Source organism: Drosophila teissieri, chromosome X (assembly GCF_016746235.2).
Source record: "Drosophila teissieri strain GT53w chromosome X, Prin_Dtei_1.1, whole genome shotgun sequence".
Classification (NCBI taxonomy): Eukaryota; Metazoa; Arthropoda; class Insecta; order Diptera; family Drosophilidae; genus Drosophila; species Drosophila teissieri.
In genome coordinates, this window is record NC_053034.1 from 7680555 (window position 1) to 7707014 (window position 26460).

Sequence of the window (26460 nt, forward strand, 5' to 3'; positions counted from 1 at the left end):
GTTCGTCTCTCTGTGTGCGTGTTCGTCTCTGTGTGTTTGTGCGGCGTATCTGTGTGCGCTCAGTGCTCTGTGCTCAAATGCAATTTACAATTACGCGCGGCAATTGGAGCAGTTACCGGTGTGTGCGTGTGTACGTGCGGGATCATTGCACATTGCGTCAACGTTTCAAGATCACAATTACAATTACCCCGCCGCAGTAGTGGCAGTAGCACCAAAAAAAAAAAAAACCAAAAACGAAAAACCCCCCACCTGAATTGCGAGAACAGTGGCAAAAGCAACCGAAAATTGTAAAGAACACAACATTTGTCGAAGAAAACTATCAACAAGAATAAGCACGCCCTCCCTCCCTCACAACAGCTGCTCTCCACTCCGCGGCTCACAAATTCTTCTCTACAATTCTTCGAGCCTCCCCCTCCCGTCGCCTCCTCTCGATTCTTCGCCCCTCCGCCGCCCGCCGCCCCCCCTCGCTGGAAAAAACGGGCAGAGCTGCAGAGCCGCAGAAAGCGATTTCAGTTCGGCGACGGCAGCGCACAGGTGCCATTCGGAAAGTGCGGACGTAGAATGTTTGCCGGGGCTTCCAGTGGCATTTTCACCTATAATTCCGCTGAAGTATTTCGACTCGACGCCAGCGTTAGTAGCGCGTTTCGACGGAACACAGTTGCCAACACCGTTTTCCAACACAATAACCCTCCCCCCTTCCTTGAGTCTTAACTCATTCCTTATCAGTCACTCAATTATCACTCCTAAACACAACCCACTCATTCTTTCTATATTCTCTCTTTCTTTTATCCTTTTGGTAGTCAGCCTTTTCTCACTGTTCCTATCCTTCCATTTCACCGTCTAATACGTCCTCTTTCCTAACGGTAATCTTCACCACTCTTCTTTCGTTACATTATCGTTTTTTCGATAACCTTTTCTAACTGTTCCTATCCTTCCTTTTTACTGTCTAATACGTCCTCTTTCCTAACGGTAATCTTCGCCAATCTTCTCTCTTTCTATTCTTGTTTCATCTTGGTGCACTTTCACTTTACACTTTTATCTCGTTGCTAACGTTTCCTATTCTTCTTTTTACCATCTCTAACTGGAATTCTCCTTCTAAGCACCTTTTCGTAATGCAGTTTTATAGAAAATTCTTTCCATTTTCTGCATTACTAACAGCACCATTTCCAACACTTTTCCCATAACATCATTCTTATCACCGATCCAAGCGCACTCTTCTCCATATTCCCATGTCATCCTTGGTGTTCTCCTAACGAATCTCACTGCTATTTCATTAGTCCTAACTCTTTTCAACTTGATATATACCAAATTCTTTTCAACCTGATATATACCTAACCCTTTTCAACCTGATATACAACTAACTCTTTTCAACCTGACATATACCTGTACCCACTCCCCCGCCACCTCTCCCCGCGATCCAGCCAAGCCATCCATGCGAGATGAGTGCGTGCGACGGCGGTACGGGAACGGTTTCGCGAACGTCTGACGCCCCCGCTTTCCAATTCGATGTCATGCCAAAGATAACGACGTCGCCATCGGCGTTGGCGTCGGCGTCGGCGTCGACGTCGCTGTCGTCGAAAGCGTCGGCGGCAGCGAGGGCGAAATCGACGAAAACGTATACGAATGCGACAGCAACAACGACAACAACAACAGCAACAACAACGACAGCAACAGCAACAACGACAACGAGGAGAACGGTTAAAATTGAAAATAAATGGACGGCGGCAGAGGCAACGGCGTTCAGTTATCAGCGGACAGCGGAGCAGATTGGAGCTAGTGCCAGAGCCAGCGCCAGAAGCAGAACCAAAGTAGCCACAGTTTTAGCTACAGCTACAGCTACAGCCAGAGCTAGAGGTAGAGCAACCCCAACGGCGAGCACATCCACATCCACCCAGCCAAGTGGCGGTAGCAATCCATGTGAAGAGGCATCCATCTCCGGCGAGTTGGCCCTTCGCAAGGCGCAATTGAGAGCGCAGTTTTTCGGCAGCCAAGTGGGTGGATCAGAACGCAGAAGCAACAAGGCCAGCACCACTAGAACCAGCACCACCAGACCCACCGCCACCACTAGTACCAGCACCACCACTTACCGCACTGCTTACCCCAGCTGCAAGACGGAACGAGGCAAGCCGGTGCAACAGCTGATCGATCAGTTCCAGGCCATGATTGTCCAGCAGCAGCAACAGCAGCAGCAGCTGAGCAGCAGCGAGGCGGAGGAGCCAAAGACGCTGCCCGGAGCCACTGCATCCAATTCGGATGAGGGCTGCAATGTCACCGGTGGCGGACTGAGTCCGTACAGCAGCGACAATGAGGATAACAGCCTATCGCCCAGGCAGCGCAAAATGAAGGTGACACGCTGTGCCAGCAGTGATTCCGCCCTCGGTCTGGATGTGGACGATGGCGGCATGGATGCACCATTGCCGACACAACGCCGGATGACGCTAACCGTAACGGATTTACCCCTGCGACCGGCACTACTGCCACTGGCCGAACCCACAGCCCTGCCAGACTCACCACTGACATCGCCCACCACCGGCGGTGGCAATGCGAGCGTGGGTGTGCCCACCAAGGTGCTGCTCGAGGAGCGAGTGGTGGCCGCACCGGGATCGCGACGCGAGTCCACACAGAGCTCGTACAGCGAACTGGGCGGCAGTGGTGGACTGCCGCTGGGCGTGCGCTATGTGCGCACCCCATCCGTGGTGGTCAGCGACTATTCGGATGACATAACCGCCTGCGGCATCAGCATGGAGGAGATGGAATACTTTCGCCTGCAGCGGGCGCGTGGCCAGCGTCGCTGTTCCCTGGAGGCGGGACATCACAGTCACAGCGCTGGACATGGCGCACATGGACACGGTGGCACCGGAGCGGGTGCGGGCATGTCGCCGGGTTGTGGCAAGGATGATGGCCAGTCGGATGTGAGTGCGGCGAGCAGTTGCAGTAACCTCTACTATTGTGGATCCACCATTTCGGCCCTGGACGGTGGCGAGTGCATCGTGAATGGTGTCCGTGTGGCGCTCGCCCGGAAGAGCAGCACCCAGAGCAGCAGTCTCAGCGATGAGGAGGAGGAGGAGGAGGAGGAGGATGACGTGGATCGTGATGATGAGCAGGATCGCGATGAGGAGCAGGATCGCGATGATGAGCAGGAACGCGATGCGGAGGAGCTGCGGCAGGAGGACTACGAGCGGGGGGATCGCGAACGTGAGAGGGAGCGGCAGATCAGCGAACTTATGGCCGCCACGCAGCTTGGTGATCGTCAGCGGGATCGATCCAAGAAGGTAGGCGCCCGCGATGACGTCACAAACCAGGGAAATCTCAAACTAGACTAAAGAATTGCAAAGGGTGGCAAGGCGGGCCCAAAGACAAGTCCCAAAAGTGGAGCAGCCTAGTAAATTTAATATTAACCACTTTTTTTTTTTTATTTTTTATTTGTTTCTGTTGTATTATTATTATGATATGATTGTTTGTGGTGTTGTTGTTTTCGAGAGCATAAAAGAACAGTGAATGAGGGCAGGTCTGAATGGCAGCGCAAGAGAGATAAGCAAGTTGGTGCATAAACACTGGGAGAAACGGGTGCTAGATAGGTGAAGTAATTTGAAAGAAAACGTGTGCATTACGTACGTTATTTCCATTTTGCTCTAGAGCAGTATTATACCGTTTAGTTTATCAACTGCAAGACCATTATAACTATAACAAAAAAAAAGACTATAATATTAAGACTTTTAACTATTACCTATTACCTTTTACCTATTATCTATTACCTATTAAATATAGAAATCAAAGCAAATCCATCGAACCACTGACTATTCTTTCCTAAGTTTCATCTTGTTTTAAAGATAACGAGATCCTTGGGTCTTACCTCAAGATATATATGTAGGCTCAAGAGTGGTAATCCCCCGCCTTATCAGCTAATGGTTTTTCCACCGTGCATAAGCATTAGCAGGTCTCTTTTTCCAGTGTATGCGTTTGCTTAAAAGGCTGTTAATTAATTAGATTCTTATCTTATCACTGAAATGAGGTTCTGTTGCGCGGAGATGTCTTTTTGGTATTCTCCGCCTTCCGTTCGCCATTGTTATTATTATTTTGCGTTTTTTTTCTGAGTGTGCATGAGAACGTTGTGTGGTGGGGATGTTGAAAAATAGGGGGTGCCGTGATAAAGAAAAAGTATGTAGTATATATCTACCAAAATACGAAAACCTCCGATTTTGGTTGGTTTTGTATCTAGAACTGGAAGAACAGCAACAACACAACGGGCAGCGATAGCGACGAAAAAATCTTATCTTAGTTAACTGTATACTGTATTATAGATAAATATTATGTACATATATAAGCCAGCACATATTTACCTTTATATAATGGCATCTTTTTTTGTGGTTTATTCCTCTTCTTGTTGTTGTCAGCAGACGGCGAGAAGTTTGTAAAGCAAATAAAAGTATTAGAAACCGAATTTTCGGAGTCATGATAACGATAATAAAGCAATTCACCTGGATATCTCATCGTCCATATGTGTGTGTGCGTGTGTGTGTGTGTGTGCAAGAGATATGAATATGTGTGTGTGTGTGTTTGGTTAATAATGTTACGCGCTTATCAAGCGGGTTTATCTCCCTGGCATTCATATAGTATATATATGGCATATATACCCTCGACGCCGCCGACAAAAGCAATAATTGGAGGCATCCCAGAAATGGCCTGTTCTTCTATTTCCTAAGCCAGGGGCATGTGTTGTGTGCCATATAATACAATGCCATATACTATGTACTTTATACTAGTATATAGTTTGCTTATATCTATGATGATCCCATCCGCCGTTCCAAGTCAATTGTATAACGTCGTGTCTTACGCGTTGTTTTTATTTTCCTTTTTTTTTCTCTTTTTTTTTTGTGGACGGATGAGTGATAAGCGATTTTGGGTGATATCACGCATACGTCACCGTTCCCATTAAGACTCGCATATATGTCTATATGACACACGAGCCCTCGTGTCGTTGGGGATTACTCCGTAAGTCTCGGGGATTGTATTTGCAAGTACCGCTGTTGATAAGAAAGAGATATGTATCTCAGAGATTATTCTAGAAATTCGTTTCAAAACTACCTCAATATTAAGTCTACATATCTACAAATTACTTCCATTTGTTGACCCAGTTAATGCTGCATTGTGATTTCACTTCTATCGCCATTTGCATACACTTTTTATTCAGCCTCCACTGTCCACTGAGATACACTTCAATTTTATTAGCATGTCATTACGAGTATCTTCCCCATTTGAATACGATTCCCATTCAACTTCCGTCTTTGCGTTCATTTGCTATGAGAATTGCCTTTGATTTGCCTTAGGCTCCCTCGTGAATATTCTTAATATTTGAACAAACGCAGTGATGTGACCTTGCTTGATGCTGAATTAACTCAATTTTAAATGTAATCTCTGGTTCGGTTTCTCGAAATTCAGTTCATTTATGAACTTGTTATTACTTCGCTGTCTGCGTTGTATGTAATTCCAATGAACATGTCATATATCAGGTATTCCTATCTAATTCCACGAAACGACCTCAAGTTTCATTCATATTTCGAGTCGTAGAAGTCGCCTGCATTATCAGCAATGGATATATGTATATATTGTACGTATGTATATCATTCAGGCACATGATGCTGGGCGTTTGTTGGCTTCGCCCGATATCTCCACTGTTTGGATTGGCATTCCTGGGAGCCCCATTTCCTGGTATCCTACTCATCCCATCCCATTCCACCCAGAGCAGCCCAACCCAAGCCTGTCACCGTGCCTTATCACAGTTGTCATTATAGTTTGGATGTGGTTCATGGCATCTTGTTTGGTTATTCTTCGCATTCCATTTGCAGATGGGGATGGGTTTTTCCTCCGTTCTCTGGTTCTCAGTTTCGAGATGGAAACTTTGGAACCGAGAACTGAAGGCTCTTCGCATTGTTTTGTTATTGTAGACACTGCGGCGTGGGCTTCATAGAAATGCCTTTTGCTTACTTAGAGATAAAGCCCCTGTGTGGGTGCCAAAGTCACCGACAATATCATCGCCATTTGGTCCGCTGACGTCGCTGTGACGTCACTGGGCCGCCTTTGTTTGTGCCCCTTCTGCCTTCTCCTCCCTCTCCTCCCCCCCTTTTCGAGGCATGATCATTAATAATATCGCTGCTCTGAAGTGCAAAGTCAGCGAGAGACTTTTGTTAATGGATGAAGGAGAAGGAGTAGCTTCTTTATGGACTGCAAAATATTGATACAAATTATATCAAAACATAATAAACAGGAAATGTGACGCAGATACCATATTCCAGATGGGATGTGCCAGAAAATTCCTATAGATATAGATTATATATACCCTTTTGTTTAAAATTACACATAATATAATATTTGTTATATTAATTTATTATTTTTAATGGTTTTACAGCGATTTATTGTATATGATTTGGATAAAAACATTTCCACATACATATACTTATATATTTGTTGAGCTCATTTATTGCATTTGATAAGAGTGCAATTTGGCCATTTTAAAGATTACTTAATGTATATTTAAAACCACAATGAGATAGTGTCTTCTATATGGGGCATTGTCAATAATACACTGATAAAAAGTATAAATTAAGACAATGTGTCACAGTGAAAAGTATTGTATATTCGCACTTCTTTAAGCCAATTTAATTTATAATATCTTAAAGGGCATATAAAGATAGTATTCGAAAAGCGTGCATAGAAATCTATAATTAATCAGTTGGCTGAACATTATCCGTAAGATAAGATATTAAGTTTTATAAATTGAAATTAGTTTTGAATAAAGATTTCCCCATTTTTCGCATAAGTTGGCAACCATTTCAATGGAATCGTGTCTTTGAACTTAACGTTTTCTGTTTAACAGTAGAAAAATGCGGTTCAATGTGGTTCCCTATGGGTTTTGTTCAGTTTTAAACTGGTTAATATTACCGTGTAAAATGTAAAGATTTGAGTAGTCTCAAGATGTAATAAAAACATATAGTATATTCGCGGCGATATCACCTATTTGAGGAGAAGCGTAGCTGATCTTAGTCTGACGTCCAACGAACATTTACCACCATGATTGGATTGGATGGATCGTGTGGTGCTATTTTGTTTTAATAGCTTTTATGGTCTCTGTGGGTCGTGCACATCCGTCACAGTCCGATCAGCCAGTCCCAGTCCCAGTCCCATTTCCATTCCGATTCCCATTCCCAGTCGCGTTTCCAGACCCATTCCCAGCGTCATATCTAATCAACACATTGGCCAGAGCGGCGGACATAAAGTGGGTAGCGGGGCATTTGGAGGGGGGAATCCGACAATGGAATTGAAATGGGAATGGGAATTATGACGCCCACTAATTGTGTGAGAAATCGATTTAGCGGCCAGATCTCCACCCTCCATCCAGATCGCACAGCCGCATGTAAGTCGTATCTGGGAGTACTCTTTGGTGCGATCCGTTGACCTTCGCTCAAGCGACAACTTCCGTTGACGTCAGCGGCTGTCGCCCATCAGCGATCGCGCCGAAGATCGTCACAAGTAAATTACATTGCCCCCCCCTCCGACCCCCTTAGGAACCACATTCCTATCCCCTTGCCCTGCTGCCCTTTTTCGCCCTCCGGAAGTGGCAACGAATACCCTCAGGAGTTGAAAACCAAGTCCAGATACCCTAGCAACCGAAGTAAAACTGGGGTCATATTAGGCACTCTCATTTGGGGATTGCCTCCGAATCAGAAGATCCATTCAATGCAAAGCTTTTCATCTTAAAAGTGAGTCATCTATTGGTTTTATATGCCATTTTTTAATTGCTGTCTTTGAACTTTGGGGAACATAAATGATTCATAATTTATAAGTGTACCTATTTATTGCAATATAAACGGGTGTTGCCTATCGAAATAATCGGCAATTGTTGCCAGAGCATTTTGGAGGCGTGTTTGATACCGCAAAAGTGTGTTATCACAATAATTATATGGAATCATGTGTTGCTGTCGAATAAATGTCGGTAATCGAAATAAGTGGCAATTAAAGTCGCCCGAAAAGCAACGAGGAATGTCATAACTTATCGGTTTTTATCAATCGAAGCTATCGAAATTATCGGTAATAAAACTCGAGAAAGACACTGATTGATCGATTGTTGTGAAAACGTCGAACGGCTCGGACTGAACAAGTAAACATACAAATTGACATTAATTGATTTTACGTGTCAAAGTTCATTGCAATAGGAGCCGTTTTTTTGCGGTCCAATCAAAGATTCAATTTTAATCCTGAATCGAAAACCCTTTGGATTTCACTTCGATTGTCGGGTGTACGCAATTTGCGTCATTTGTTCTTGTCGCAGTTGTTAGTTGGTCTCAGTTTTTGTTTTGTTTTTCAGCTGGTTCTCCGATTTCAAGGCTGGTTTTGTTTGTTTCTCGTTTGCAATTTCCACTGAATTGTATCCGAGTCGTCGATCTCGCGGGACCAGCACTCTACACAGTAAAAAATGGTTCTCTACTTTGTACTATCGAAGATATCGAAATTATACAAAAATGTTCATCGGAAAGTTTTTGTACTCTCAGCAAAGTAAAAGGGCATTTGTTCCAGAGAACTTCAAGAGTGGCATTTTATGCCACCCTAATCACAAATCACAGAAAGTTAAGCGTCCCTTCTTATTTTCCCCCAGGTACTCACCCCTTTCCTCAAGCTCTTTCTCTTTCCACGTCACAGCTGACAGCTGGTTGTAGCTCCTGGAAAATAGCCAGCTCAGGCACTTCCTCCAGTAGGTCGAGATCACACTATTGATATCCTCTGCTACCTCATTTCACATATCACTGCACCACTCACTCACAATTAATATTTAAAAAAAATTGTCGAAAAAGTGGTTTGCTTACGTAGGACTTTTGAGAAGCGCAGAGGAGGGCACTTACATTTTTGTATTATTTAGTATTAAGTATTTAGTATTATTTAGTATTTAGTATTATTTGGTATTTGAATTATTTTGTGTTTAGTATTTTTAGTATTATTTAGTATTTGTATAATTTTGTGTTTAGTATTTTTTAGTATTATTTAGTATTTAGAATTATTCATTTTTTTTTTTTGATGTAACGTAATGCTTTCAGCTATCTTACTTATAATTTTATAATTTCACTTTGAATGCCAGCTAGAACAATAGAAATAGAATAGTGTTAATTAAGTACTTCAATATATTTCTTGCAGAACAAAATCTCGCATTTATATATTAATTTTCGGATCATATATTTAATTTTCAATAATTTTTTTTCGGTGCACTGCAGCTTGCGTGCCGGCATATTTGTCATTCCTGTAAGTGCAGGCAGTTCCCTGCCCCTTCTTAACCCCTTACTAGCTACAACTAGCCACAACTAGCCGTGCACCGCCCCCCTCCCTCTACCCCTCTTTCGGACCCATTAAAGGTTATGTAGCCGTGTTGCATGTCCCCAAGCGATGGCACCCGAAACACACGCGCCACCAGCAACATGCAACATGCAACATACTCGTGGGATGGGCTGTGATTTACACTCGACTGCTGCGCTTTCGTTTCCGGAATATCTTAGTTCTTAACCGAATTGGCTTGGCAATAACCAGAATTTCCTGGTTTCCAATGTGGCGTAATCGCCAAAACAAACCAAAAATATTTGCTTAATTCGATTGCAGTTAATTGCAGCTGCGCTCACTCGGAAAATAAAAGACTCAGATAGAGTTAACAAAACAATTTCCAAGTCAGTTGTTCTCTCCCACACCGGAAAATTAGATTAAATCAGGTGCTATTTTTAAAGATATTAAGCAAAAATCTAAATTGTTTGTATGGGTTTTTTTTGTTTTTACTACTTAACACCTTTTTAATAAAATGTTACAGTTGTGAGTTTCATAAACGAAATGTGGGCACCTTGACATGTGCAATGTATGATAAAATAGTGGCAAAAATAGCTGTGCTGAATTTTTCCATGGCGGTGCAATAAATAAATTAGCAAATATTTTCATTTGCCTCAACTCACAATTCATTCCGGTATCCTCGAGTACAGTAAGGCCCCCAAAGACGCACCCTAAATGCGAACATGTTTTGGCAATTGCTGATAAGGCGAAACAAGAGTACTTGTACAAGGCAATAGATATCGCCTTCTAATATTAGATGGCCACAGTGGAGATAACCGAAGAACAGATAGAGAAATTGGATAGGCGTGCCATTGATGAGGGGGTGTGGCGGGGGCTTACACTGGCAAAATGGCCTAGTGAGCAAAAAGTTATATTTTTACCAGGTTATCTTCGTTCATTTTCTTCACTTTGGTTGCACACATTTGGTATGGGTTTTAGTTGGTGGATGTTTCATATTTTTTATTGCCCATTTCGTGGCTCTGAGCCAGCGATAATAGAACACTTAATTTTTCAGCCAGATCCATTCCCAATTCCCAATCCCAATCCCAGCGTTCGGCTCATTCCGTATGTATCTTTGTATCTTTGCATCTTTTTGCGGCTCTTGCACTCCGCTTCAGCGGCCATATGACAGGCTATGAGTATGAGTCGCAGCCTAGGGATTGGATTTTGAATCGGAATGGGATGGAAATTGGACTTGGAATTGGAATTGGGCACTCCACAGCCACAGCCACCATTCACGTCCAGCTGCCTGCTTATCGTTTCGAGCCATCAGAGCGACTCCATAAAACACTTAGTATATCCATAGCCCCGATTCGGGGGCGTGGCCGGCAGGGGGCGGGTGCCAAGTGGTCAATTAATAGCACACAAATATTGTGACAGCCGCGCGCTCGTCATAAAGCCAAGTATAACTATATATATATATATATATCTAAAGATGTATATATACATATATATAGCGCAGGGCGGAGAAGATGGAGAGCTAGCGATTAGAGTCGCCGGCAATTTGCATTATGCAAATCAAATGGCAGCGGCAATTTGCCGCCGCAATTAGTCGCCTTGTCAGAGGATCGGCGACAAGGAGTCCGACTTCGCATTCGGCGGGTACACCGCACAAAATTAGCTATGCACTAATAACATGTAGATCAATTATGCGATTTTGTTATCACAACTTATGGGCTATTTAAAGCCAGGCATTATGATGTTGTAAGGTTTTAAATATTATATTTATGTTATTATATATTTTGCCATAATTTCTGTGAGTGTAGTTGGGCATTTGCCACCGGCTAGGGCGTCCAGAGCCTTTGACGTTTGTCGCCAGATTTTCGCATGTTTCAATCAGCGTCATTATTCCATCACGTTGTCGCAGTCTCGCCGCCTGATTTATGTGCCGATTAGGCTCACTTCCTTGGCTTTGCGACGGCTTAAGGACCAAGGATAGTTATTCCCTATCCCCTACCCCCCTCCGCTCCCCACCCTCTACCGACAACCCCCCTCCCCACTACCCAACGCGGCATGTGTGTGCACACGATCGCTGCTGCGCCGATCACTTCGCTGTTGAACTTCGTGGTGCGGCATCGGCAGCGGCAGCGGCAGCAATCGGTTGTTAGTTGGATAGCCGGATAGCTTTGCTTGTTGCCGCTGTAACGGCGTTGCCTCAGTTGCCCGAGTGCCGTTCCAAAGTCAACAAGCGGTCGATCGCAGCTCCGATCCATTGCGTTTCGATACCCTAACCATATAGTACCATACCATACCATACCATACCATACCATACGATACGATACGATATCGAAAGAAAAACACAAACAAACAAACAAACCAAAAAAAGAAGGAAACAAAACTCGTGAAAACCATTTTTTGTGCTCGGTTTCTTTATTTTTATTTACTTTGCGTGGCATTAAACCGTTTTTCATTTATTTATTCTTGTCCGCGAAGGTGGAGGATTTCCAGTGAGCAGTGAGTGGGTTTTTTTCCCTGTGTGTTTAAGTGTGTGCATATATCTATGTGTGTGTGTGTGCAGCAGGTTTATCCATCTGCCAGAGATAGCATAGATAGCATAGCTATACGAACGAGTGTATATCTTATAAACTGACCCTAGGGGCCTGGTGACCACTGCAGACATGCAACTACCATAAACAGCACTTGCAGTTGCAGTTGCAGTGGCAGTGGCAGTTGCCTTATGTCGTTTATGGTCGAAATACAGTGGACACTGCGGACAGAGGAACCAAGGAGCGGAGGGGAACAGTGGGGCCTGCGAGGCGCCGACAAAGGCATTAATCAGAAGTCGATAAACTTTGACATGCAAGCGGCAGCCGAATGAAGCGATCTTCATAAATCAAAGCGGGCCAAAAGCGGTGGAAAATATGGGAAAACCCGTAGTGCTTCTTTTCTTTCTCCTTTTTTTTCTCTTTTTTTTTTCCTTTAAAGAGGGAGCTCTCATTTGATTTATGGCCACTGCGACGGACCGCCAACAAGTTAATTGAAAGCGAGGCGTGACAGTGAAATTTGCCACCGCACGCCAACGGCCAAATATATACCTATATACATATATATATATATACCTACTTATACATATATATACATATATCTCAACTGGATCAGCCAGTAAAATTTGTTGGAGGCAAGGAGGCACTTTTCCAAATGTGCCGCTAAACTGACAGATTTGGCCATAATAAAAAATTTAAAAGCCAAATACAAGACCGAGTGTGGAGTCTGGAAAATAAGTTGCCAACTTTAATTTATTGTGACATAACGGTATAATCTGACATAAATTATTGATAAGACGAGCGCCCATAAAAGTACAAGACAGTTGGCTTAAGCAATACAACAGCCTAACAAATGGCCAGGAAGAGGGAGGCGGGGGAGGGGCGCCGGAAAAGCTGGAAAAACTGAAGCGAAGCCAGCGTTTGGTTGGCGGCAAATTTGCGGGGAAAATCGACGAAGAGCTGGGCAAACAACACGAATTTCATTTGCTCTACCGAGCATGGGGAATCCAGAGATAGTATTATTTACTTCAATATTTCTTTTTCTATTATTAAGTATTTAATTTAAATTTATTAGGAATTTATTAGTTTATTGCTAGAACTGTAGTTCTACTTATTGTTTCCCAATTAATGGAAAATGTATGACTTACATGTATTTATATCAATAGATAAAAGGTGTAAGCCCCTAGCAATCCCTCTTTTTTGACTACGTGCACCTCATTGTAATTTGAAAATATTTCTGGGAATTATCTATATGTTGTATGGAAAATGCTCTTAAATAAATAGATAATAGAAATACTCGTTATTTAAAGTGAAATTCCATTTATAAATATCAATTTACTTATTCCTACATTTTTCAACTGTGGAAATAAGTGGCATGCTTTCGAAAAAATAATCAATTTCAAGTCGTACCAAAGCACATTACCATTATAACCAATTATTGGGGTTTTTTGCCAATTATTGTGTATTACTTTTACATTATTACCGAATGCCATTATTATTAAATAGATAAGTAAGGTAAATGTGGCTGGCTCAGTGAATTTATTTATTAGGGTAGATGATCTGCAGGACGCGGCTATTAAATCGTACTATCCATTTCGGATTTATGGCCAGGGTATAACAACAACAAATATCGCTGCCTATGCCGCTTATAAATCATTTGGCTAACAACAACTGGTCGGCGCTGCAATTGGAGTTGCAGTTGGATGCAGTTGGATGCAGTGGAGTCCAAGTCGGAGTCGGAGTCGGAGTTGCTCTCGGCGACGGCAAATGTATCTTTTGGATCTATTATTTAACTTTTATGTGCGCATAAATGCGGCGATATGATGCCGATGACGACTTCGCAAACTGGCTAAGGAGGCTCGAGCCAGTTTCAAACCCACCGACGGGTTTTCAATTTTCCGTCTTCAATATGATAGAGAGAGAGAGCAATAAAAGAAAGAGAAAGAAAATGAGGTGGAAAAATAAAATCTCGGCCGTGTCTGCTGCACTTTCATGTTAATTAACAAGAAACTCTTATCAGCACGCCGATTAAGCGAATGCCACTTCTAACGCCCCAATCCCAGATCATTCCACCTGGACATGGTATCATATGGCCCACCAGTCCACCAGTCCACCACTTCCACCCAGCCATTCAGATCCATTCAGATAAGCGGCCGACACACAACAAATTGTGGTCCATAAATTTGTGCAGTTTGGCGAATGTCCAAAGAAGCCACGCGAAGATAAGATTGGCTTGGGTGCGGAGATCAAAGATTGCAGATCGGATATCGGAGATTGCAGATCGCAGATCGGAGATCGGAGATCGTGTGACGGAATCCAATTCGAGTATTCCATATTGATATGATATGCTTCGTGTCAGCCGCCGGAGATTGCGTTGATTACACTAATTTGGCGAATTTATAAGATACCCCAAGTCGACTGAAATAGATTGCAGCGATTTGCCGCGAGATTGGGAAATGGCCAACTGCAGATAAACATAATTTAGCAATCAGCAGCGGAAATTAAGCGCAAGAGATTTGAATGAGAAAATGCAACAAATGAAATGAAATTTAAGTGATTAATTTAACTTTAAAACTATACAGCATTCACACAGGCCCTGTCAAAGCATATGGATGGTAGTCATTAATTTAAACATTTTCGAAAACTATAAACTATTGGAGGTCGTAAATTTGTGCATGGGCGACTATGGATTATTTTTAATGGCTGATCAATTAAAGTAATCTCTTGGGGTCCATAAATTATGGCTTGTCCAGAGAAGTCATGGAAAGATAAGTGTGTGTGTGTTTTCAGCTATTTGGGCGGCGGAGTTCAATATTGAAATTGAAAATGTCAACCGAAAAGCGATTAAAATGATTTATGGGAAAGTTTAGTTTTGCGGCGGGAAAAAAACTTGAATAAATTCAAATTAAATTATGAACATGTATTGGAAGAGTGGCAGTGGGTATTTATAATTATATTTATTTAATTTATATTTAAAGATAACTTTGCACTAACTCCAATTTCTTTTTCATTTTCTTGCAGGTATGTGCCAACTCTCGCTTAGCTAGAAACTGAGATTATCGCCATCTCAAGTTAGATTCGAGTTCGAAACAAAACGCGTCGCGAAGGGGCAAACGAAAGACTTAGGCAAAGAACTCGCCGCCTGCGGAGGTGGACGGAGGAGGACCTGGAGGAGCGGCAGCGGCAGCGGGAGGAGGCGGAGGCGGAGGAGGAGGCGCGGTGGCAGGAGAAGGAGCTGGTGCTGGTGCCGGTGCAGGTGCAGGGGCAGCTGCCGCAGTGGGTGGCAATCGGCTGGCGGACATGGCCCTGTTTCCATCCTCTTCGCGGCCGCGCACGCTCATGGAGCAGCTGCTGGCCCGCAAGATTGAGGCGGCTGCCGCTGCGGGCGGCACCGCTCCCTCCACCGCTGCCGCAACTCCTTCCGCTTCTGCTTCCGGCTCGGCCACGCCCTCGCCCACATCACCCAATCCGCCCGCGGGCGTCGGCATCGCCCTGCCCCTGCCCCTTCCCATGACCCTGGGCTTGGGCTTGGGCCTGGGCATGGGCGTGGGCGTGGTTAGCCGCCTGCGACGCACCGACTCCTTGGACTCCACCAGCAGCCTGGGCTCGCTGGCCTTTGGCGAGGATGTGTGCCGCTGCGACGACTGCCTGCTGGGCATCGTCGATCTCTACGTGATTAGTGCCGCCGAGGCGGCGAAGAAGAAGGTAAGCCATGGTGGTACTTCTTTAACATGAGCTTCGGATATTTAATGGCGAATATCTAAAACACATTGGGTTTATTTATAATAACTGCTACACTGTATAAGTAATTGTAATTATAAGAAAATCCTAAAATGTCCTATCAAATTGCTGTTATCAGTGGTAGCGATCAATCTGATGAACATATGTTACTAGTTATATTCAAATAATGAAATAATTAACCAGATGAGTTATTAATACTCTCTATAAACCATAGCTATGTGATACCCACGATCGTTATTTAGCTTTTCACGAAAGCTCCACCTGTGGAGGTTGTCTTCGCTACAAAGAAGCTCTTAATCGGGTGCTGGGTTTCAATCAGTGTTGGCAGAAATGACAGTTGAAAAAGAGTCAAATCGAAAGAACATAAAATGCCAGCTTAAGATGGTAGTAATAACACTGCAGCTGAACACTGCACTTTCTCAATAAATTGTAATTGTATTTATGAATGTAACAACTATATATTTGAATTTAGAAAATATCTTAAAAACATGGTACCAAATAGTAATATTTGTATTTATTAGTATAAGTAAATGATGTGGCTTTGTGGTCTGGCTATTAAATGGCCAAAAGCGCAGCGCTGCGGCTTGGACTCTTGGACCGGTCCAGCCGGAAAGCTCCACTTCCATCCCATTGACGTCACTGCCATCTGAGATAGTGAACGAGCGAAAGAGAGAGAGGGCGATGGAATGAGAGAGAAAGAGAGAGAGAGAGAAAGAGAGACAGAGAGAGAAGGAGACAGGGAGAAGCCGCTCATGCGTAAAGCGTGGATCGTGTGAAAATGAGATCGTTCAACTGATAAGCGCAATGGGAGTGGGGAGCGGGGGAGAGGGCGGGGGCGGGGGCGTTTGATTGGGCGGAGGCTTTGATATTCGGGAAGATTCGTAATATTCCGCTGAAGAGAGCGTTCTAAGCTGGCTCTTCTCCTCGCAGGAAGATTCATCGCAGATCTTGCGAAGATGAAGATGCATATGTTGCTTATGCAATTTGTATTCAATTTTCGTACTTAAGCGCCCTCAACTTTCTCCCGGTGAAAGTGTTTTGTGAGTCATATTTAATAAGGATATTGCCGGTGATCTTACGAAAGTTTTTAATGTTTTCTGGTGACTCTTCTTTAGCGCTTGCCCAGTTTGTTTATTTACATTTAAGCCCATGTTCGCTGAATTTACAAAGTCAACTTCCCCAGTTTGCAGCTCGTAGTTCCCAGTTGCCAGTTCCCACAAACAAACAATGATATGCAATTTATTCGTATAACAATGAGCAGACAGCATAGGGCAAACACACAATATTAGGCTGTGTTTTTCTCAGTTTTCGAAGAAGAGAAATACACACAAATCGTGCCATAATCTGTAAACATTTCACAGAAATTTGCTGATTAATTTTGGCAAGTAACTTCCCTTCCTTTAGATATTGTTGATATAGATAAAATGTACTATTCATGGCTGTTTTCCTTAAAGTTTTTTCTTTAAAACAAAGAAAGGTCAATTATAATCTCTTTTCTCTGGAATAACAAATAGCAAGGAGCTTGGCCATATCGTAGTGGCATTTTCCGCTGATCCTATCTTGTTATCATTGACGTCACGGCCCGGCGGCCTTGATCATTAAACTACGTCATCTCGGGTGAGTCTAGGCCAACTAATGAGCTTTGTTCCCCAGGTTGGGACCTCTCTCTCTCGCTCTCTCTCTCTCTCGCTCTGCCTTCCAGGTGATAATTTTGCGCCTAGGTACACCGGGGGAAACAAACTAAAATATTTCCTTGAAGAAATAATAGTAATTAGGTTGGGTTTTAAAGTTGCTTTTATCAGCATGTTTATTATTGGCCAATAACCCTGTTTCCATGCGATTTAATCGGAATTTGTGTAGTTATCTCTAGTTACTCGGTTATTTTTGTCAGTGTTGCAACCCAAATCTGCCTAATCTGCCTTATCAGCCGGAGATCGCGGCTTTCGGACTGGATGGGATTTAGTGGTAGGATTTATTGGTAGGACTCTCGTAAATGAAAGCTGATGCTGCTGCGGCGGTTGCTGTTGCTGCTGTTGCTGCTGCTGCTGTTGTTGCTGCTGTTGCTGTTGCTGCTGCGACTGTTGCTGCTGCTGTTGCTGCTGCTGCTCATCGCCGGCGGAGCTCTCGGCGAGTTCGGTTCGGTTTGGCTCGTTTGGGTTCCGTTTTTTGGAGCAGAGTCGACCAGTTGAGCTTTTGCTGCGATCGCGTGCGGCTGGCTCGGGGTCTCGGTCTGTGGGTTTTGTCATTGTTAATATTATTGTTATTGTTATTGTTATTTTTATATTGCTATATTGCTGTTGGTAGTGCTGTTGCCCGTATCGCCGCCGACTTTCCGCGTGTGCTTCCACATATCTCTCGCCGCCGCGTCTATATGTACATACATGCCTATATACACATAAATATATACTTGTATATAAACACATTTGTATATCAATTTGTATATCTGTGTTTTCTGAGCGCCCCTCTCTTTCTCTCTGTGTGTCAAGCCAATGCCAGAGACCGCGTCAAACGGCCCACCAAAAAAAACCAAAAAAAACAGAAAAAAAAACCAAAAAAAAAAAAAAAACGAAAAAAACACACACAAAAATTAATAATAAACAGCAACACAGCTCAGCAGCAATATTATTAAGCAGAGCTGTATTCCGAAAATATTATAATTTTCTTGCCAGTTTGTTTTTTTAATTAATTTATGGCGCTTGGCTGCGTGTGCCTGTCACATTATGTATTTTCATTTTTAATTCAGCGCCAAGTCAGCGAAAGAAAGCTGGGAAAATTCCACTAAAATGTATAAATGTTCTTAATTAACAGTTAATTGCTAAGAGGCGTGTGTGTTTCCACACAATTTATTTGTATCCCAGAAAAAATTCAAAACTCTGAGTGTATCCTTAAATCAAATAACTTACTTACATACACGCAAAATATTTGAATAGTAAGACAAAAAAGTCCAGTCAAAGATTGCACAAATAAAATTCCTAATTGCATGCTAACTGCTAAATTGCGTGTTTATTCTCAATTTTAATAACAAACACTTAATAAAAGAAGACCGTAAAATAGTAAAAATAAATCATAAAATATTGAAAATAGATAAGAGGCAGCTGCTTATCTATTTGGAATTTGCAACACAAAAGGAAAAACAAATGGAAATGCATAAATTACAACTTTTCCGCCACTTTTTTTGCAGTGACAATTAATTACTTGTGCATGTGTGGGCATTTTTTTTTCTGTGTGTACTGTGCATGCTTCCCTTCCGCCGAGTCAAGCAAACATTTCAAAAGAATCAAGTGGCAAGTTGGGGGAACTGGGGAATCTGCGATGTGTTGCTGCTGTTTCGTGTTGCTGCCGCTGTCATTGTAAAGTGTGTTAATTGAAGCACGCGCCAAAGCTGCCAAAGCGACGACAGAGCGAGAGAGAGAGCGAGTGTTGGAGCGAAAGAGAGGCAGAGAGTTGGAGCGAAAGAGAGGCCAGACAGGCAGAATTCTTATACTAGATGACTGAAATAGCGAACTGACTTTTGCACCGAAAATCCGAGTATTCACGTTTATGTAAACATTTACACACTATATAAACGACGACGTCAATGAGAACCACCACCAGCCCCACCCTCCCAGACACCCCACCCAAACAAACCCGCCCCCCTTTCCCCTTCCGAAACCCCCCTTCGCCCCACTCTAAGTTAGGTGCTACGCAATTGGAGGAGCAGCACCCACCCACCCACAAAAAAAAGAAAACGAATTTAATGCGAATTATATAATTGAAGAGGCAGCACCTTCGGAAATCGTGCTCATTTGCGTACGTACAGCGAATTCGGCAATTGAAGCTCATTAAGTAGCCGAAAATGGAACTAAATCACCCCAAACCCGCACCCCCCAAACACCCAACCCCCGCGCCACCATACTTGGTGCTTGATCGTTTCAATAACATCCGCCCAGCCACCCACATTCACAGCCCCACTCGCAATGGGAGGCCCAAGACCGTATCCGAATCCGAATCCGAATCCAAACCGAATCCCAAAGCCACAGCCAAAATCCGAATCCAAATTCTGTGCGTCAATGGCACACTGCAAAAAAAAAGAAATAAGTGATCAATTGGGGATTGTTAATGGTCAGCCATAAAAAGCATCGAATTTCGTATGAAATATATTATATGTATATCTATCAGAGAAAAGCCATTATTAAATTTAATTGGGCATGACCAATTGCTGAAATTGGTGCATACATTTAAATGGGTGAATTTCTTTGAAAAAGTTCGAAATTTATTAGGTAGCTTCTAGTGTTCTATGAATTATTTATTTTCAGTGATATCTTTGTGATATTTTTAATGGCACTTGCGTGTGTTAAATTTCATTTGAGCTAAATATCTCAAGCATTTGAAAAGCCACCGCAATAGTTTTCAGTGTGCCAATAGAAGAAGAGAGACAAAGACTCACACTCAGCGAAATTGGGAGAGCGAAGAGGTGGTAAAGAGCGAGCGGGGGGGTGGACAACAAACTGTTTACTTTATTAATTTTAAGCTTTTGGTAGTTGGTAGAAAAGTAAAAAAAAGAAGCACAAATACTGAGAGAAATTGTTATGCGAATGTGAATGGTGGGCATTAAGCGCGTAGTGTCCACTGTTCAGAGTGGGTGGTGCTGTTAATTGGAGGGGGGGGATTGTTTTCAGGGGGGGGTGGTTGCCAAGTGGGGGTGGCGAGTGCAGGCATTACGTACCCCCACACCAAGTACATACATATGTACATATGTCTAGGCACACGATCCAATGTATAATATCTATATGCAAAGTACACAGCGCGATATATCGAGTCGTTATCGTCGACGTAGGTTTCTGCTTTTCGCTGTTGGTGTTGACGGCATCGAAGATTGTACAATTGTTTTTATTAGATAACACGCAAATTTGAATTCGAAACCAAGCCCAGCTAGATGGAAATACAAAGCAAATATCTGCCAGGAGATAAGCGAAGGAATGGAATATCACGGATCAATTAAATGCTATTAGGAAAGTTCCAAAGATCCCATGCTCTTACATACATACTTATGTATGTGAAGTGAGGGCTTTTAATCCAATTTAGCTTATTGAATAATGGTCTTTATAAATAACTGATTGTGTACAAGCAGCAAGTAGCATTAACATAAGAAATATCACACATACGTCACGTATGCCCGCGCTATTAATAAAAAGCAGAGCTAATAAAAACCAGAGTTGGGAGAAGAAAGGATGAAGACGAGTAGGAAAGAAGCAGTCTTGCAGATTGTAGATGGAAATAATTGTGATAACATTACTACTTGAGTATAAAATGCATTTACTTCTCGTTTTACTCGGTTACTTCAAGTGAGTAGTGCAACATTACTAAGATCTTAGTACGCAGATACTTTGCGCCCTTAAAATGGCCCTGTTTTGCAACCACAGAGATGAGATACGATGAGATCTCCCTTAGCTATGTGATAACCTGAAACTAGGAAGATATCATCAATTAACACACTCGGCGAAATGAGCGGAAAACTGTGTAGTAACGTTTTTGTTGGAGCTGTGAATATTCTGGAATTGCTGATAAGCTCGGAACCCTTGTCCCACTTACGAGCACTTAGTATTCAAGCCCTTGCAGTTGCAACCCTTGACTTGAATCAGAATTAGATAAGCCAAATGTATAGTAGACGATCGCGCTGAGCTCTGAGCTCCGAGTTAAGTACGTTAAGTACGTTAAGTAAGGAGAGATCTATGGTTGATATGGCTGTACTCCCATAGTTCTCTAGATGTCGGAGAAACAAGGTTGTTGATGTTGTTGCTGCTGGTGTTGTGTTGCTCATGTTGCTCGTGTTGCTCATGTTGCTGTTGCTGCTTCGTTATCGCCGAGCGGCGACGGCGTCAACATTTGCCAATGACGTCAAATGTTATAAAGAAATTTTAAGTTCGCATATATGTACTTATATATGCACACATGCATATGTATTTGCATGGCAGGAGATAGTGTGTGTGTGTGTGTGTGTGTGTGTATGTACATATACCCGTGAGCAAGTGTTGTTGCTGTTGTGCACTGGCGTAACTGGATAGCCGCGTCGCTGGCATTTCCATTATTATCATAATGTGCTGTTCGATTTGGGCTTCGCATTGGATTGGATTGTATTGAATTGGATTCGATTCAATTCGATTCGATTCGATACGATTGCCTTGCCTTGCCTTGCCCGACTCTGGGCGGTTTCGCTTGTGGTTGCCGCTCGGTGGTGTCGCTGATTGCCACTTGGTGCCCACTTGGTGTTGCTGGTGCTGCTGGTGACCATTGGCCATTGGTTTCCCCATCTTGCCAGCTTCTAGCTGCGGATGCCGCAGATGGAGCTGCCAAGATGACAAGATGCCAACACGCTCCGACAATGCCTACTTAGTTTCGTCTTTCCTCACTTTGTGCGGACTGCGTTACATGGCACATACATATGTATGTGGTAAATTTAATCAATTTTGATTGATGTGTGCGCTTTACAGCCGCAGCAGCAGCCATTACATCTATATACACCCAAAAGCAGGCAAAAGCCAAAGACGCAGCTGCAACGAAGCGATGATTCCCTGATGAAGAAGGCAATAGCGCTTCACCATTAATAGAACTTAGTAGCTGACATGGGAAAGTAAATCCTCAGAGCAGATAGCTCTAAATACTCTAAAGAGAATGCTGTTTAGTGCTTTTGAGATCCTGCGATGAGATGGAAGGGTATCTGGGTGGCTTGAAGACTCATATGAACCGCTCAGTCGCTCGTTATGATCGCGTGGCCAGTGGTGTTCGCTGGCAAAAGGGGGATGGGAAAGGGGAAGGGGAACGGGGAAATATGATGTGGTTTTTAGGCGCGAACGGGTTCGCAAATGCGCAGAAATCGCAGTGCAGCGACTCCTCGGCTCTCCAGATCTCCAACTCTCTGTCGTCTCTCTCTCACTGGCGACTCGATCTCCGATCGGTGTAACTCAATGTGCGAATTTTCGTTGCCCAATTGCAGAAGTACACACATAGTTGCAGTCGCTAGCAGGTACCACTGATGCACTGCAGCGAGTGCCGTGGGCCAGAATCCATGTAAGATGTCCGTGTGCGCCCTCAGCCAGCCACAGCCGCCGAATAACCCAAATCAGAATCAGAAGCATCAGAAGCAGAACGGGCCAGCGAGACTGCCGGCCTTGGCCACCGGAAACGGAAGTGGCATCGGCAACGGAAGTGGTATAGCACTTAACGGCAAGGCCAAGGGCTCCGTAACGCCACCCACACCGCCGCCCTCGCCGCAGGTACGGATCTACGAGGACTTCGACAGGATGAGCGCCAAGGAGGTGTACTACAATGAGGCGGGCAAGAAGGTGACCGTGAAGCTGCTGCACTTTCCCGACGTGCCGCCCGAGGAGATAGCCAAATTGAAATTCGACGACGACGACGATGAAGAGGAGGATGGCAACGAAAATGGTGACGACGATGATGGCGAAGACAAGGGCGAGGAGGCCGACGAGGATAGCGATTCCGGACGCAGACCCACATCGGCGGACAGCGAGGATGCGGGCCAGAAGTCGGAGTCCAGTGGCGGTGCCACCAAAGCCACCGCCATACCAGGCTCATCCAAGAAGATCTTTCGCCGCAAACTCTCCGGCAACAATATGCAGCCACGGAAATGCAGCTTGGCCTTCGCCCAGGCACACGGCATACGCCAGCGGGCGGAGAAGAAGCTATCGATGCCCACCATTAGCATCACGGCCAATTCGGGTGAGCATGTGGCCCACAATTGTGGCCTGCGCCTCAACTTGGGCCGCAAGCTGTCGCAGCAGCACTCGCTGCCCCTGGGCTCACCCGCCACGCCCACATCGCCCATGAATCCGGGACCACGACGTTCACACTCGCCGCTGGGCCAGAGTTTGTGCCCCGGCTACATCCAGTACTCCAAGTCGCTGCTGGAGGTGCCCATGCCGCGGGACTACGGCTACGCCAGCAGCGATGATCTCAGCTCCGAGTGGGACTCGGATGTGTCCACATCGGCGGCCGGCTCCGCAACGGGAACGGGTGCCACCACATCTCAGGCCACCACCGGCAAGAAGGTAGGATGGGTAGCCCATTAGAGATAGATCGTGTGCTCAGGATCTGATCTTTGCCAGGGTTTGCATATGTACATGGTCATTGTGTCGGCATTAAAGTGTTATTGTTTAACTTAAACTACAACTCCAAAGTACTGCAAACGAGTTTGGAGCACAAAAAGCACTCTGTATATCCACGTGATTTGGCGACTCATCAACGTGAACGTGTATGCACATGTGATCGAGTGATAACAACTCAGCTGAAAAATCAGGGCATAAAAATGGGTCATTAGCCAGCTGTCTCATGTAAACCGTTTCGTTTCCAATAAACAAACAAAAATTAATTAGTGAATGCAGTATGGGCGAAATGTAGCGACAGTCTGTAACATTATTAATAGCTATTTACTAATTTACTTAACGTATTCCTCTCGCAGACTTTACAAACCTGCTTATAAGTGCTCACAATAGGCTGCTATCTCTGACACAACCCCTTGAGTAATTGAGTAATTGATTTCCATCCCTCCATCCCACGATTCTTGCAGAGCTCCGGCTGGCGGAAGATCCGCAACATCGTCCAGTGGACGCCCTTCTTCCAGACGTACAAGAAGCAGCGCTATCCATGGGTCCAGCTGGCCGGACACCAGGGCAACTTCAAGGCCGGTCCCGAGCCGGGCACCGTGCTCAAGAAGCTCTGCCCCAAGGAGGAGGAGTGCTTCCAGATCCTCATGCACGACCTGCTGCGGCCCTATGTGCCCGTCTACAAGGGCCAGGTGACCAGCGAGGATGGCGAACGTGAGTCTCCACTTGCTTATTATCCTTTGAAGGGGTAAACTAGTATTTTCTAACCATGCCACACAGTCTATCTGCAGCTGCAGGATCTGCTCAGTGACTATGTGCAGCCGTGCGTGATGGACTGCAAGGTGGGTGTGCGCACCTATCTGGAGGAGGAGCTGTCCAAGGCGAAGGAGAAGCCCAAGTTGCGCAAGGACATGTACGACAAGATGATCCAGATCGACAGCCACGCCCCCACCGCCGAGGAGCACGCGGCCAAGGCGGTGACCAAGCCACGCTACATGGTCTGGCGCGAGACCATCTCCAGCACGGCCACGCTGGGATTCCGCATCGAGGTGAGGCTATTTTCAACACCTAATAACCACCCAAAATCAAAACCCTTCATTTACATACATATTTGGTATGCATGAGAAGCGTGCTTGGAAAGCAAACTGCAGGCTAAGCATCCTTAGCAGATATCGCCATCACTAATAGTTTCAGTTTCCTAGGCAGTTTCTCCACTTGACCCCCAAGCTAATTAATTTGCAATTAATTATGCAAAAACGTTAATGGCAAGTCATTAATTAACTCGTCTAAACGTCGTTTGCAGGGCATCAAGAAGAGCGATGGCACCAGTTCCAAAGATTTCAAGACGACGAAGTCACGCGAACAAATCAAGTTGGCCTTTCTCGAGTTCCTCAGCGGTCACCCACATATTTTGGTGCGTATTCAAATTCAAAGCCAATTTGTGCGGGGATTCCCTGCGCTGTTTTATTCTTTTATATTTAATATATTCTATTTTTTTGTTATTATTTTTCGTTGCGTTTAACAGCCCCGCTACATACAGCGTTTGCGAGCCATAAGGGCCACCCTGGCGGTATCGGAGTTCTTCCAGAGCCACGAGGTCATCGGCAGCTCCCTGCTCTTCGTCCACGACCAGACCCACGCCAGCATATGGCTGATTGACTTCGCGAAGACGGTGGAGCTGCCGCCGCAGCTGCGAATCGATCACTACTCCGCCTGGAAGGTGGGCAACCACGAGGATGGCTATCTCATCGGTATCAACAATCTCATTGATATCTTTGTGGAGCTGCACGCATCCATGGAGGCGAACGCAAAAGCGGAGGCCATTCAGTCACCCGTTTCTAGCGGAGATCCGGCCGAGGAGACGGAGGAAAGCAAATCCTGATGGGATGATATCTATCTATCCATACGTTTCTACACGGGGATTTTGGGGCTGAGCCCCAAAAGACAAAGACATTTCCAATTTCCGAATCGAGTAATCCCCAATTCCTAGGCTAAGTTATACATTTTTTTTTTGTTTTTTTTTGCTAACAGTTTGCGTACATTTAACCCCTTAAGTTTAAAATCAAAGACTGAAATCACAATATGCATACACATATTTTTACTATATACGATATACGATATACGCCTACACATATAGGAGATATATAGCCTGGCATATATATATGAGCTGCTGCTGTAGTGTAATTTATTTATCCAAAACAAAAAAAGAATTCACGTTTGGCGAGTCCTAGCGAGACCCGAATAGTTGGAGATAATCCCCACAAGGCAGTCAACACTGTCGATCGTAACGATACGAAAAGTAACTAAGAAGTGAACACCCAACACGCAACAAGAACGTAGACTAAGTTTTTAATATAATGGTTATGCGACTACCTACTAAATACTACTAATTGTGCACTATTAAATTCAGTTAAACCAGAAACAACGAACGTACTTCTTTCAATTCACTTGTGGGGTGAGCAAAAACATTGGTTTAGCTTTAACTGCATTTTCAAATTCAAAAAAGCGCGGGTTTTTCATTTTGGCGGCAAAATGTGACCGTTCAGCCACCGCATTATACCGGAAGTACTACACATTTTATATTATTCACTTCATTGGTATAATTATATATAACTACTTGTTTCAAAGAGTATCAAAAGTTATTACTACTTAAATAACAAACTTACATGAAAGCATGCCGTTGCCCTTTAAAATGTAGAATACGTGTTTGAAAAGCGCGCCCATAGTCGACAGATGGCGCTTTAAGCACTCGCAAGCTATCGATGAGTGGCGCTTAT

At 44.2% G+C, this 26460-nt stretch overlaps 1 protein-coding gene across 7 annotated transcripts; it reads left to right on the top strand.

Annotated features, from left to right (window-relative positions):
• Positions 1-26097, top strand: LOC122624627 (inositol-trisphosphate 3-kinase A). Of its 7 annotated transcripts, none has more exons than XM_043804282.1 (6): positions 17823-17954; positions 22555-23629; positions 24148-24397; positions 24464-24732; positions 24987-25097; positions 25209-26097. In XM_043804282.1, exons 2-6 carry the CDS (start codon positions 22634-22636, stop codon positions 25563-25565), a joined length of 1983 nt encoding a protein of 660 aa, XP_043660217.1. In that variant the 5' UTR covers positions 17823-17954; positions 22555-22633; the 3' UTR covers positions 25566-26097. The 7 variants fall into 7 exon arrangements, with proteins under 7 accessions (XP_043660221.1, XP_043660216.1, XP_043660222.1 ...); XM_043804283.1 differs by having other exon boundaries at positions 17852-17990; XM_043804284.1 differs by lacking the exon at positions 17823-17954 and adding an exon at positions 18157-18865.
• Positions 26098-26460: the final 363 nt, after the last annotated feature.